General features: G+C 34.5%; 1 protein-coding gene across 3 annotated transcripts in view; it reads right to left on the reverse strand.

Moving 5' to 3' along the window:
* Window positions 1-393: 393 nt before the first annotated feature.
* PRKDC (protein kinase, DNA-activated, catalytic subunit) overlaps window positions 394-13,646 on the reverse strand; it is a 296,326-nt gene continuing 283,073 nt past the window's right edge. For 2 of the 3 annotated variants that reach the window (XM_081070672.1, XM_081070671.1), the window contains exons 77-86: window positions 10,538-10,742; window positions 9,415-9,482; window positions 7,343-7,563; window positions 7,008-7,100; window positions 4,735-4,824; window positions 4,455-4,526; window positions 4,178-4,379; window positions 3,401-3,589; window positions 2,645-2,784; window positions 394-2,047 (exon numbers count right to left, since the gene is read on the reverse strand). In XM_081070672.1, coding sequence (XP_080926798.1) covers window positions 1,843-2,047; window positions 2,645-2,784; window positions 3,401-3,589; window positions 4,178-4,379; window positions 4,455-4,526; window positions 4,735-4,824; window positions 7,008-7,100; window positions 7,343-7,563; window positions 9,415-9,482; window positions 10,538-10,742 — 1,485 coding nt within the window. In that variant the 3' untranslated portion in view covers window positions 394-1,842. Of the gene's footprint in view, window positions 2,048-2,644; window positions 2,785-3,142; window positions 3,275-3,400; window positions 3,590-4,177; window positions 4,380-4,454; window positions 4,527-4,734; window positions 4,825-7,007; window positions 7,101-7,342; window positions 7,564-9,414; window positions 9,483-10,537; window positions 10,743-13,646 lie in introns of all 3 variants that reach the window. The other variant, XM_081070673.1, reaches the window with a different exon arrangement.

The raw sequence follows: 13,646 nt of genomic DNA on the forward strand, positions 1-13,646 counted from the left end.
AAATAAGTTTCAAATGTGCAATTCTATTATACGTCATCTGTATACTGCATTGTGTGCTTACTACCCAAACTCTAGTCTGTCACCGTATATTTGATCCCCCTTACCCTCTTCATCCTCACCTCAACCCTTCCCCTCTGGTAACCATCCTTCTGTCCTCTATGAGCCAATACAATATCTTTTTTTCAGCAAGAATCACAGGGTTGAAGTTTGGACTACAGGTATGATTCAGACATGCAGTCCCTAAGTGTGTGATAAGGACATTTACCATCCTGATTAATTGTGCAAATATCTTATGAATGCTGTATACTGTAACTTTCTTTTTATTGCACTCTCATAGGTTCTGATGGAATTTTCAAGCCAACAGCTTTGAAATCAGACTCATACACAGTCATATGATAATAATGAACTTTTACTGACAAGAAAAGTAGTTGTTAAAAAACAGGGTTTCCCATGACATGGGACTCTAATTAATGAATATATCCCACATTATCAGGATTCAAGTGAAAATTATGGTTAATCAGTTGTTACAGAAAATGACATATTACAATGAACTCAACTCCAAAGTTTGTTTGGTTGTTTTTATGCTATAGAAAAAACCCCACAAAACTTGTGTATATTGGTTTTCATATACATGATCACTTATTTTTCCTTAAAGATGAAATTTCTTTGGTTGAATAGATACCATTTGTTGAGAACATCAAGGTTTATTTTTAATGTCATAATGCATTCAACCTGTAATTATCAGAATAAATTTGCCAAGTAATATAACAAAATATAAGATGAACATTTTGCTTTTGAAACTGCGTAAGAGCTTTCACACCATTTTGTGAAAAAAAAACCTTTAATGTTCCATATTCTTAAGATTATTATTTCTCAAAATCACACAAAAGTTTCCAAATATAAGTGTTTGAAGAAAACAATAATAAAAAGTTCAAAGCCAACCTGAAAAACGTTCCAGGTGTGTGGAAAATTAAAGGAAGGGCATATTTACACTTCGTAATTTGATCTTGCTGTTTTAGAATGCATCTTTTTTCTTCAAATGAGGGATTCATTTCAAATAGGGATTTATTTGGTTTTTCTAGAATTGAAACGCTTAGTGTTATCCCTATATTATACCTGGAATTTGTGAAGTTACCCTGACTCTATCTATCTTCTTGTTGTGGATCAAAGTGGCAAAAGTGAGTTCTAAGACCAAGTTTTTGAAAAATCTCTCCTAAATAGTTTTTCTTCTGGAGAACAGTTCTATCATAAAACGTTAATACTAGAAGAGAATAAAATGAAAGGAAAAAAATCTACAAAAATATCCTAAAATATCAAATGCAATCATTTCTAAATATAATAAGCCATAATCATAGTTTTACCTGTTATTATTCTGTACTAATATAACGTAACAACATATCAGTTAAGCTCTTTGCTTTATTCTCACAAAGTCTTAGTGATGAAGTCTGGGTGTTATTTCCAATGTGCCATGATTACCAACGAGGACACTGAGTGGAATGTTCACATTTATAACATTTATTTTAGTATATGTGCTGCCGAAGCGAGCACTCATTTATAACATTTATTAAGATAGCTGGTTTACCTAATCTTTATAGCTGTATAAGCCTGGATATATATTTTTCTATTAAAATTCTATTATAACCCTAACCTAATCTTTGATTATAACCTAATCATTCATTCATATTGATATACATGTATTCGTCATGATGTTGATTAAACTTCTGCTAGAAGATTGTATCACTAAATAGACTCTCTTTAATGCTTCAGGAAAATCAACTCATTGAAAATTTAAGAGATTCTTTGAACACTTTCACGTTTTTTATCTTCTGACTTCCACGGATCTCACATCCAGGGCTCCCATCCTTCCCAAGTCCTGCCAAGGATGTTAGGGTCTGTTGCCTGGTCAATCAAGCACTTCACTTGAGCCTCTTCTGAAAGTCCACTCTCTGGTTCTTGGGCACGAATGTTGTCATCTTTGTTTCCTCGTGCTACAGCCATATAATCTTCAAAGGCAAGTACCTTCTCATGGCCCAGAAATAACTCATCACTGGAAAAAAAAATTAAACAAGAACAAAAACACAAATCATGCATTATTTTTCCTTCTTTGCCTGCATTCCTAGTTATCAAACATTCCGTCTCATCACTTATAGAATATTTTCTGCTGCTCATAACCTTGAAGTCAAGAGATTCAATTTATAGAGAAACAGAACATGAATAATGCTGCTATTAATGTTTGTCTACAAGGTTTTGTGCAGACATTGTTTTCATTTCTCTTAGATGTATACTGAAGGCCAACTGCTAGGTCAAATGATAATTCTATGTTTAACTTTTTGAGAAACTGCCATTGTTTTTTCATAGCAACTGCATGATTTTACATTCCTACCAGGAATGTATAAGGGCTCCAATTACTACACATCCTCACCAACACTTGTTATATTTTTTTATTAATGGGTGTGAAGTGGTACTTCATTTGCATTTCTCTGATGACTACTGATGTTAAGCATTCATTTGTAAAATGAGAATAATAGTTCTAACATCATAGGCTAAATGTAAAGTTCTCAGTACTTTATACAGCATTTAGTAATTCTTCAGTAAATGGTACCATCTAGTGTTCTGATTGTTTTTCCACAAATAATAATCTTACCAAGTAATAACTGCTGGATTGGCACCTGCTAACTTTCTTTTAGCATAATATATTTTCTGCCGGGGATACCAATTTTTTTCGGTTACATTTATTTCTTGAATCCATGATCCCCCTTTTTTCAGCATTTTCTGTTCAAAATTCTAAAGGAAAAGAACATGATTATTTCTGCTTACTGTAACAGTATATATGATCACATTCAAACAGATTAAACAAGTAATGATCTTAAACAACTATCTCTATAACTGGGGAGAACTCAGTAGCTTTTTATACAAATTCTAATGGTAATACACACAACAATGACCATGATCTTGAGGGACTGCAGTTAGGCTTCAAATATCACTCCCTATGTAAAGGACACTACTGCTAGGCTTCGTTCTTTTGGGCTGTATTATGAAAAACTCTTTGAGATTTAAGAAAACACTGTCTTTATGATCACGAAAAACCTCATGCAGAACAGATTTAAAAATAAAAGTTGTCTCCACGAGAGATGGAATCCACCATCACCAATAGGTCCATATTTCCTCTCCTAGTTAGAAACACATTCAATTGAAACAAGTTTTCTCCAAATAAAAGTATATTCCTTATCTGGCTTTTAGGCCAAATGACCCCAAATGTTAATTTCAAGAAATGCTGTAAAAATAAAGTAAATATTTTAGGAAACACAATTTGATGCATTTCCATCATATAAAAGTAGATGCCAGATCAATTCCTGGTACACTGTAATAAAAGTAAAAAAGTACATATAAACAACCCTACTTTCCAGTCGAAGGAAGGTTCCTTTACAAATACGTCCATGGTGGTAGTAAGCAGGTCAGGGTATGAGCGGAAGGCTCTCAGTGCATGCACCATGACACTGTAAATAACACCTGTTTCTTTCATTGGTAACATCAGATTGATAAATTGGCGAGTTAGACGAAAAGGCATCAACTCAGGGACTGGCAGAAACTAAACAGAAAAAAATTCATGCAAGAAATAGAATATGTGAAGTAAAAATCTCAAAGTAACAGGCACAAACAAAATATCCTCCCACAGTTATAATTCGTGAGAATATGAACTCCTCTTTTCTTGAAATCAGCTATACAGATATAAATTTACTATGTATAAGAGTAATTACACAATCATCCTTGCAATGCAAAAACCTATGTGCATAGGACCACACAGCCTGCAGAGATTTAGAAGTGCAATTTAAAACACTCAAGAGTTTAATGTCAGAGAAAACATTTGTATTATATATACAAGACATTTTGCTTATGGGGTTTCATAAAAACTTCCATATAGTTCTCCTTATAGGAACACATTTTATACTTAGCTTTGATTAAATAACCAATCACACCCTCCATAAGCTGACTGAAAAAAATGAAGTTGAAGTTGAGAATATCCCTTTCTGCGAGAATATCAAATTTAATGACCATGACAAAACTGACCTAACTGACATGTCATTTCTTCTTTAAAACTATTCATTTCCAGAGGGTGTTACAAAGTCCTATGACAATTCCAAACTAGCCAAGAACAATGAGAGCAAGAAGAGCATACCTGAGTAGCTGATCCAAATGCATGTCCAAAGTCAATTCCGATCATTCCGCCTGTCTCCATGCTTATCATGAAGTTGTTCAGATGTCTGTCTCCGATACCCAGAATCCAGTGGCTAATGCACATCAGAGCATGAGAGCTAGCAAAGTGGGTGCGGAGCACCAGAAAGGCCTCAGGGCCCATGCTCATCTTCAGAAAGGCCCGCCTGGGAGAGGGAGACACAAACTCTGTGGTCTGTGCTATGCAACCAGCTGGCTGATAAAGTCAGAAGTATACTTACTTTAAAAGACCAGCAGGCACTTTACTTTCTCTTTTTCTGAAAGATGTGACTGTTTCAGTACGACTAGCTCCCCTATGATTTAATTACAGGAAACATCTGATTACAATAAACTTCTCATGATTGGAAATTTAAAATTCTTTGTTTATACTGAAACTCAAATAACAAATAACTAGATTTTGATGATCTCTCTGAGGCAAAACTTTCTAAGAAACAAAAGTATATATGCAACTTTGAGAAGCATGAACTAATCAGTAAAAAGAAAAAATCAAAACAAACTTACTTATACATTAGCATGTAAGCACCAACACCATACTTTCCAGACATCTTTGTCAGCCAGTCTCTATATTCAAACAGTGGTGCTTTGGGATTACTAACCAATAGGAAAAAGGGAATAAGCATTAGGAAGATATTTAGCATGATGATTTCAGAAACAAAGACCATCAAGAAAAATAGTGAAGAGGCAGGGAAAAATAAATATGACTTTTAATTGTATTTAGTATTAACGCTGAACCCATGTTACTCTGGATCTAGAGTATCAATATATCATTATTAATTCTTAATTACTACTAAAGAAACCAAAGCTATTTCCTATGTAAAAATCCAGGTACAAAACAATCAGATACAATAATTTTCCCATTTCATACAGAGAGGAACAAGATGACCTGAGCATAAGTGTTTATGACTTAGGCATATGGTTCTAAAAATTTGATCCTAGAAAAGAACCATAACAGGATGACAATACTACATGCAACTTCTTTAAAGTAGGCAAGAAATGTTAAGCCATAGTACTATTACAAACAAAAAGACCACAAATTATATAGAAGACAGATTAAGTCTGCTCTTGTCATTACTTAAAACATTGCCATACTCTTTTTAACTGTTTCCAGTATGCAGATACATACAAAATCTATGTTAAGAATATTTTCTTAGATGACAATGGATTTGAACTGAATTTAAAAAGCTGTTCTTAATAATGATTCATAGGCAAAAGGCAGTAACTGGGCAGTTAGAAACAATGTGATACTTGTTTAGCCACTTTTGAGTTTATATAAAAAGCTTTAACAAATTTTTCTTAAAATCTAAAGATAGAACAATTTCACAACATATTACTTAGCAGTTCAATCACTTAAGGTGAATCTTTTCTGAGGTGCTACTATGTTAATTTCACAAATAGGCCACTTGATTTTCACCTAAACTCTCTACTTTCAACTGGGATGAAAATCTTTAGTTTGGAGAACTACATGTAAATTAAGAAAAAAATAGCAATGTTTATTAGTAATGGAGGTTAGAAGTGCTTTGTTTTAAAAAGGTAGTGTGGAAGTAATTTATGAAATTCTGTATTTGAAAAGCACCTTAAACTCTATTGATACTGTTTATCTTATGCATTTTACATTACTATCCCATGTTGCAAATAGAGGCATGAGAACAAGGGAAAGACAAGTCACTTGTCCACGATTCCCCTTGTGAGTTAGGACCACTGTGAGTTAGCACCAGACCAAGCTCTGAATTTTCTGACTCCGGGAAGTACTGTAGATCAGTTTCCCTGTCTTCCAGAGAAGGCAGAAACAATTCTAGGCAAAGGAGTCAAATGACTGGAATTAAAAGTTGGTAAACATTGTCCTATTGAGCAAACTCCACAAATAAGAGTTTGAAAAGAATATGATTAATTTTACAGAAATCATTCCTGACTGATGAAAATATCACGTAAATACTTTCAGGAAAGAATGAGTACAATGAAGAGAAATAGGCCTTAAAGCTATTTGTTAATATTTCCCCTTCCTTTATTCTATAGCTTGTCATTAAAACTTGTCGACTCCTTCTATAGCTTGTCATCAAAACATGTCAACTCCTCCTTTAAAATGTCTTTCAATCTTGTGCTTTTTTCTTTACAGAAACAAAAAACCCTTCTGATTAAAAAATACATGTTCATTGGAGAAAAGTTTGAAAATATAAAAGGATAAAGAAAAATAAAAAGCACCTATATCATGACTTAAATTAATCACTAATAATCCTAGTTATACCACTTAGATGCTGGGTGACTTAAGACAAGTTACTTAACCTTTCTGGGCCTCAGCTTCCTCATCTGTACAGAGGTGATCTTACCTTGTAGATTTTTGTAAGAAATACAATGACTTCATACATATCAAGAACTGAGACTAGTGTCTAGCACACAGAAAATGTTTAATGAAATGTTAGCTATTTATCTTATTATCTTATTAGTTACTTGTATGTTCTATTTTCTTCAAGGTTTTTTTTTTTTTCCCCAAAGTTAATACTTTTTTAAACATTGTGGTAAAATATATGCAACTGCTGTTTAGAACCTGCTGTTTAGGTGAATTAGTTTATTCACCTAACCAGAAGCACATTAAAGACTAGGCCAGGATTTGGCTGAGAGCACCAATTAAAAGGGGCTCTAAGATGTCACCGGAAACATGAGGTGGAGGAAATTGAATTTCCAACAACTCTCCTCAGAGAATGTTAAAACTAGGCAGCAACAGGCTGGCTGGAATGGACTTGGGCAGAACTAGAGAAAATATTTAGACTCCATATTACCTTAGGTAAGCTGCTTTCTCCTCTTGTGACATGTTACTCAAAAGAAGTTCCTTTAAGGTAAGAGTATTTTCAATCCATTCAATTAATCCTAATCTGAAAAGGAGAATAAAAGGTATATGAATACAAACCTAAACTGCTTTCTTTAAGATAAAAACCGTTAAGTTTAGTAGTGTTTATCAGTTCTGTTTAGTCTGTGTTATTGTGAAACCTAAACCACTAAATTGTCAAGTAACCGCCAACCTCATCTTGACAAAACGAAACAAAGGATTTGGCCTAGTGTAAAATTTCCATTCATATAAATTTACCCTAAAATGACAATGCCCATGTGGTCATACCTGGAGGTCATGGGTATTACGTGGTATGTCTTTAACTGCATGTTTCTCTGACTACAGGCGGCATCTCGGGAAAGAAGGACATTCATGACCTCAAAGAGCTGCTCAATGCGTTGGTCCTGCCGCAAATCTTCACCCCCCTTCACAAGGAAAGGATATTCTCTCTCATCATGGCCTCGGATGATGATACGCTTTGGTTTTCGGATAGAAGCCATTATTTTTATCTTTAACAATTAAAAAAAAATTTTTTTTAGGTGCAGCCTGAGAAATTAAGAGAATAGCCCATCATATCATCATCAAAAAAGTAAGGCTGGTTGGCACACATTCCTCAAAGAGACCGCTCTTTGAAGACAGTCAGGTGACAAAAAAATAGAGAACCTAGTCAGTGAAATATTTCTGTAACCTGTTCATACCTGTAATGTGTGCCCACAGAATTTCATACTCCTGGTTACAAATAATTCCTTATAAATGTAGATATCCTTAGCAACAAGCAACATACAACATTAACTTTCTACTTAATTTTACATATATTTTATAATAGATACACACACATATAGTCTACTCTTCAAGTTTATTATATCCTTAAATATAATTGATGTTAAAATATTGGAAACATACTAAGAAATTCAATAACAGGATCATAAAACTACATGAGGTCTGACAATTAAGTTCGCGAACACATTCTAAAAAAAGTGCTACATACTTCATTGCTGAATATCACTGCAGTCACCTTCAAAGTACTCCCCTTGGGAAGCTATGCACCAATGCCAGTGCCTAGTCCACCCTTCAAAGCAATTTTGGAACTTTTTTCTGGAATGGCCATCAGGGCTGTCGCTGTATTACCATTGATGTTCTGAATGTCAACAAAATGTCTTCCTTTCAATATTTCCTTTATCTTCAGGTAAAGAAAGAAGTCCTTGGCGGCCGGATCAGGTGAGCAGGGAGGGTGTTCCAATACAGTTATTTGTTTACTGGCTAAAAACTCCCTCACAGACAGTGTAGTGCGAGATGGTACACTGTCGTGATGCAAGAGCCATGAATTAATTGTTGGTGAAAAGTTCAGGTCGTTTTCATCTAACTTTTTCACGCAGCCTTTTCAGCACTTGCAAATAGTAAACTTGGTTTGTCCAGTTTGTACAAATTCATAATGAATAATCCCTCTGGTATCAAAAATGGTTAGCAACATCGTTTTGACTCTTGATTTTGGTCATGGAGAATTGGCTGTGCACACCTCCGCTGTGCACACCTCCATTGTGCACTTTGACACTGTTTCAGGGTCGTACTGGTACACCCATGCTTCATCACCAGTGATAACATGGCCCACAACATTGTCTTGCCTCTCCAAAAAGTCTTGGCAAACTTCGACTCTCCTTTGCTTTTGTTCATCGCTGAGCTTCTTCAGGACCATTTTTGCACACACCTTTCTCTTGCCAAGAGTTTCAGTTATGATTTTCCTAACTGTTTCTCTGTTGATGTTTACTTGGTCTACTATGCTTCTCAGTCAGCCCATAATTTTGACACACAATGCGATGAATTTTTGCAATGTTTTCATCAGTTCTGCTTGTTACTGGCCACCCTGACCTCTCTTCATCAGTGACACATTCTTTCCCCTCAGAAAAACATTAATCCATTTTGTACACTGCTGTTTTCTTCATGGCATTATCCCCATAAACTTGGACTAACATGTCCCTGATTTCACTTCCACTCTTGTCAAGTTTAGCAAGAAATATGATGTTTGTTTGTTGCTCTATTCAATCTCAGACGTTCTTGCGACGGCACAGAAAACCACGCAACATCAATAATGAATGCCACTCAGGAAGGCACCGCCACAATCAACATGAACACAGCTGTGAGAGACTGAAATACCAAGGTCATGAAACCTTACCGAGCTGTTTATACAGTGCTGCCGATGAGTGCATGGTGGAAAGTTTGCAAACATAATTCTCACACCTCGTATATTTGAGAACAACAGGGGAAGTTAACTGCCTTTAAAGACAAATATTCTCATAAGAAGTAAATGCCACATACTAAGAATCCTAACTATGGTGACCAGGGTCACAAACACCAGCACCTACCCGCTCATCAAATCCAGCGATTCGTGCATGGTATTCTGGCACTGGCTTTCCTTTGCCATCATACTGACCTAAGACAAAACAAAGAAGCCTTACTTAGATAATAGTTTGTTACAGAACCCTGTATTTTAAAACATATGTGCTGACCTAATTAAGAAAAGCTAACCTAACATGATAAAATGTTTTTCCCTAAAAGTTTTCATTTAAAGAAAATGGACTTTTAAAAAAGTGCTATTATTTCTCAATTTGACTAACGGAAGTTATCTTTTTATTCTAATGGAGCAGACAAATTCCAAACAGGAAAAATAATGCATTGAGCTAGAACACTGTATTATTTCAGAGAATCAAACTACATATTGGGAGGCTTACATTTTCAATTTTTTTTTTTTTTTAGTAAGAGTTTATTTGAGCCAAATTCATGACAATTGCCGGGAAGCAAAGTCTCGACAGACTGAGAAAATGCTCCCGACATTTTCAATGTTTTTATCGAAATGACCTGTGTATGCAATGCACAGCTGTTAATAATAAGAAAAGTGTTTTTCCAAATATGTTTCTTTATATACACTGGAATGAGAATATGAGTAATGACAATGAAACATTTTTTCTGTCTGGCAAATTACAGGGCGATGAACATGGAATACAGAATGAATGCCTTTGAAAATTCATGCTGTGTTCACGTCTGACAACTTGCTGTGTGTCTCCATTCTTTATGTCACAATTCTTTTTCATGAAGGTAAGTCATTTACCTTGTCACTGTAAATGTGACCAACATGTACATCCCAGGAAATGATTTGCATCTATACCTACATTATATTTCCGAGGAAAAGTTATTCAGGAGCAAAGCATGAGTATGTTTAGAGGAAATTACAAGTTACCTTTATTATTAGAAATCTGAATACTTGTTGTCATAATCAGGAATATGGAATCAGGAATAATTAAGAAAACTATAATCTAATTAGACATTGGGTAAAGTATACTAATTCACAGTAATGATAAAAAATATAGTGAAATTTTAAATCTTTTAAAAAAAAAATAACAGTAACTGTCAAGATCCTGAAATTATTTTAGAAATCAAAAGTTCTTGCAGTATTCTCCTTAGTTTTGTCACTCCTAAAGGTTCACTTACCAGGAATCTCCAGCTCATTTCTCAAGAATTCTATTCTGAAGTCACTCATCCAAGGTGAGCATTCTTTCAGATTCCCAGGTGGCTTTGAGTCTTTGCACATTTTTAAAAGTAGTGAGTTGGCAATGTTGTTGAAGTCACAGAGCTTCATTCCAGGTAGCTTAGAACCTCTTCTCCCAAAGTGTTTATCGAATTCTTTTCCAAAAGCCTGAAATTAATAATAATTTACCTTATAATAATGTAATAATAATTTACACTTACCTTAATATTAGTGTTTACGGGAAATTTGAACTTTGGAAAAGTTTCTAGGCTTACGAATGTTTATAATAAATAAGTATCCAATTATGTAAGTTTTTCCTGTGCTTTCACAATTTATAGTTTTGCTTTCCTTGAATGTTTCAGTACTCTAAAACACCCGAAGCCTGTCTTTTGTTTGTTTGTGTTTCTTTGAAAAGATAGAAAGCATATAGTTGGTAGTGACTTCTAGCCATAAATTATAATAAGTGCTTTAAAAACCTGGAAAAGTCATTTACCCTTCCTGCGCCCATTGTCTAGTTACTGAGCTACATCATTATGATAGCAGGGGTAATCAGGAACCAAGCACACACACAAATGGAGTAATTCAGTTAAAAAGAAGAGTCCATAATTATTTATCACAGCTGACGAGAAAAATATTAGAATGCTACTTTCCTTAGTAAGCCATTATTTGGATCATAATCCAGTACAAACATTATAAAATTACACAAATTTATATTTCTAAAAGCAATTATTAGAAGTACTTTATCTTGGAACATAGCAAATATTTCTTCGTATTAGTCTCTACTCAAATATTTAAATTATAATACCGATATAAAAATAATAAACAAAAAATAAAACTCAAGAGTATTAACAGTGACTTAAATAGTTATCAAGAATTATCCAATCATCTTTAATTAGAAATGTTTACCAAATTTAGAACTAACTCCACAACATAAATCTGGTATAAATGAAATATATGTTCTACGTTAAGTCAATCTACTACAGGAAAACTGACATATATAAAACAAATTTCTTCTTTAGTCTATAAATGAATTGAAAGTACAAAAACAATCTGAAATTTTTAGAATATGTGGACAGATTGGCTATTTCCCAAACATAAACAGCACAAACAATATATCTGAATGGCATAATGCCCTTAAAGATTCTTGAAAGTGAAATTTGGGGCAATTCTGTTTTGGTAGATTATTTTAATTAATGCGAATTGTGTGTTGATTTGGTACAAAGCATAAAGTCCTGGATTGATTTTCCAAGGCACTAAAAAGTAACCTCAAGATAAGTATCATGCCTGGGAGGAATAATGGAGGTAGGTTTCCACCTCTCTGACACTGTCCCTTGATTAGGGTTGGATGCAGCTGTGCTCAGCAACAGCTGGGAAGAATAGTGGTCTATACTAATAGATTTTCACCCCAGAGCCTTATGGTATCAGCATGCAGGAAAAGGAAGTGGCCATGAATTCAAAGGGACAACATGCAGACTTTTCTAGGGGCTATGCATAATTGCTCAACATGAGACAATGAAAAGGATTGCTGCAGACATTCTCACATTGGTTGAGAAGACAGACAGGTAGCAAACTACCCTGTTTCCCCGAAAATAAGACCTAGCCGGACCATCAGCTCTAATGTGTGTTTTGGAGCAAAAATTAATATGAGACACGTTCTTATTTTATTACAAGACTGAGTCTTACAATAATATAATATAATGTAATGTAATATAATGCCGGGTCTTATATTAAAATATAAGACCTGCAAAGCTGAAAATCTGGGCCTTTACAGAAAAAGTGTGCCTAGAAGTTTCTTAAACCACTGGTTTAGGGAAAAAAAACCATGAACACCTTTCCAAATATAGTATTCTATAATTTTATAAATTTTATTAATACTAGTACATTTACAGCATGTGTATTTCCTGTTCTGAGACTCTTGCATACTTAATGTGTATAGTACTATGAAACAGATTTGATATGTTATACATGTCATAAAATACATGTCATAAAATGAAATACAGAGGCTTATGGTTTTATCATCTCTTTTAGGATACATTGTTGGTCACATTTAGGTAATGATAGTCCTATACATTCCTACATTCATTCATACCTTTAAAACTACCTTAAGTACGCATGACCCAATAAAGTCTACCTGTACTTCATCTAATACCATTCATTCATCTAATTAAAGATGCCTGTTTCACACTAGGCAGTATGCAAGGTGGAAAGAAAAGATGAGTAAGACAAACTCCCTGTTCACAAGTCTGATTTGAGAGGCATAAATGAAAGGGAAAGTTATAAACATGGTTTTCCACTCCTGATTTCCCCACAAGCACTTGTACACTGATATTCACAGCAGCACTAATTATAAGAGCTAAGAAGTAGAAACACCCGAAATGTCCACCAGTTGATGAAAAGATAAACAAAATGTGGCATATCCACACAGTGGAATAATATTCAGAAATAAACAGGATGAAGTACTGACATTTTACAACATAGATGAACTCTGAAAACATTATGCTGAGTGAAAAAAGCCAGGTCACATATTGTACGATTCCATTTAAAGGAAATGTCCAGAACAGGCAAATCTATAGAGACAGAAGTAGTTTAGCGGTTGCTTGGGGATGGCAGGAGAGGGGAATGAGGAGTAACTGCTAACAGGTGTGGGCTTTCTTTTTAGGAGTGATGAAAATGTTCAAAAATTGATGTGTTGATGTTTGCACAACTCTGTGAATATAATAAAAAGTATAGCAGTGTACATTTGACATGTAGGGTATGTGAATTATATCCTAATAAAACAATTATTTAAAAAAAACACAAAAAAAACAGAAGGGACAAATATCCTCTTTTGCACTAGAGACTGTGCAACTTGAGAACTCTAGCAATATTAGTATCAGGACTTCTTTATGCTCTTTAACTTCCTGATGTTTAATGAACACAGGTCGTTTGATCAAAACTGGAAAAAAACAATCAGTGTGATGGATGCTAAGAGAGGCGCATCAGTGCTTAGGCAACAGAGAGGAAGGAGCTCCTAATTCTTCTTGGCCACAGTTAAGGAGGAGGTTCAGAGAAGGATCTAAAGGAGAAATGACG

The sequence above is a fragment of the Rhinolophus hipposideros genome (genome assembly GCF_964194185.1).
Source record: "Rhinolophus hipposideros genome assembly, chromosome: 13".
NCBI lineage: Eukaryota > Metazoa > Chordata > Mammalia > Chiroptera > Rhinolophidae > Rhinolophus > Rhinolophus hipposideros.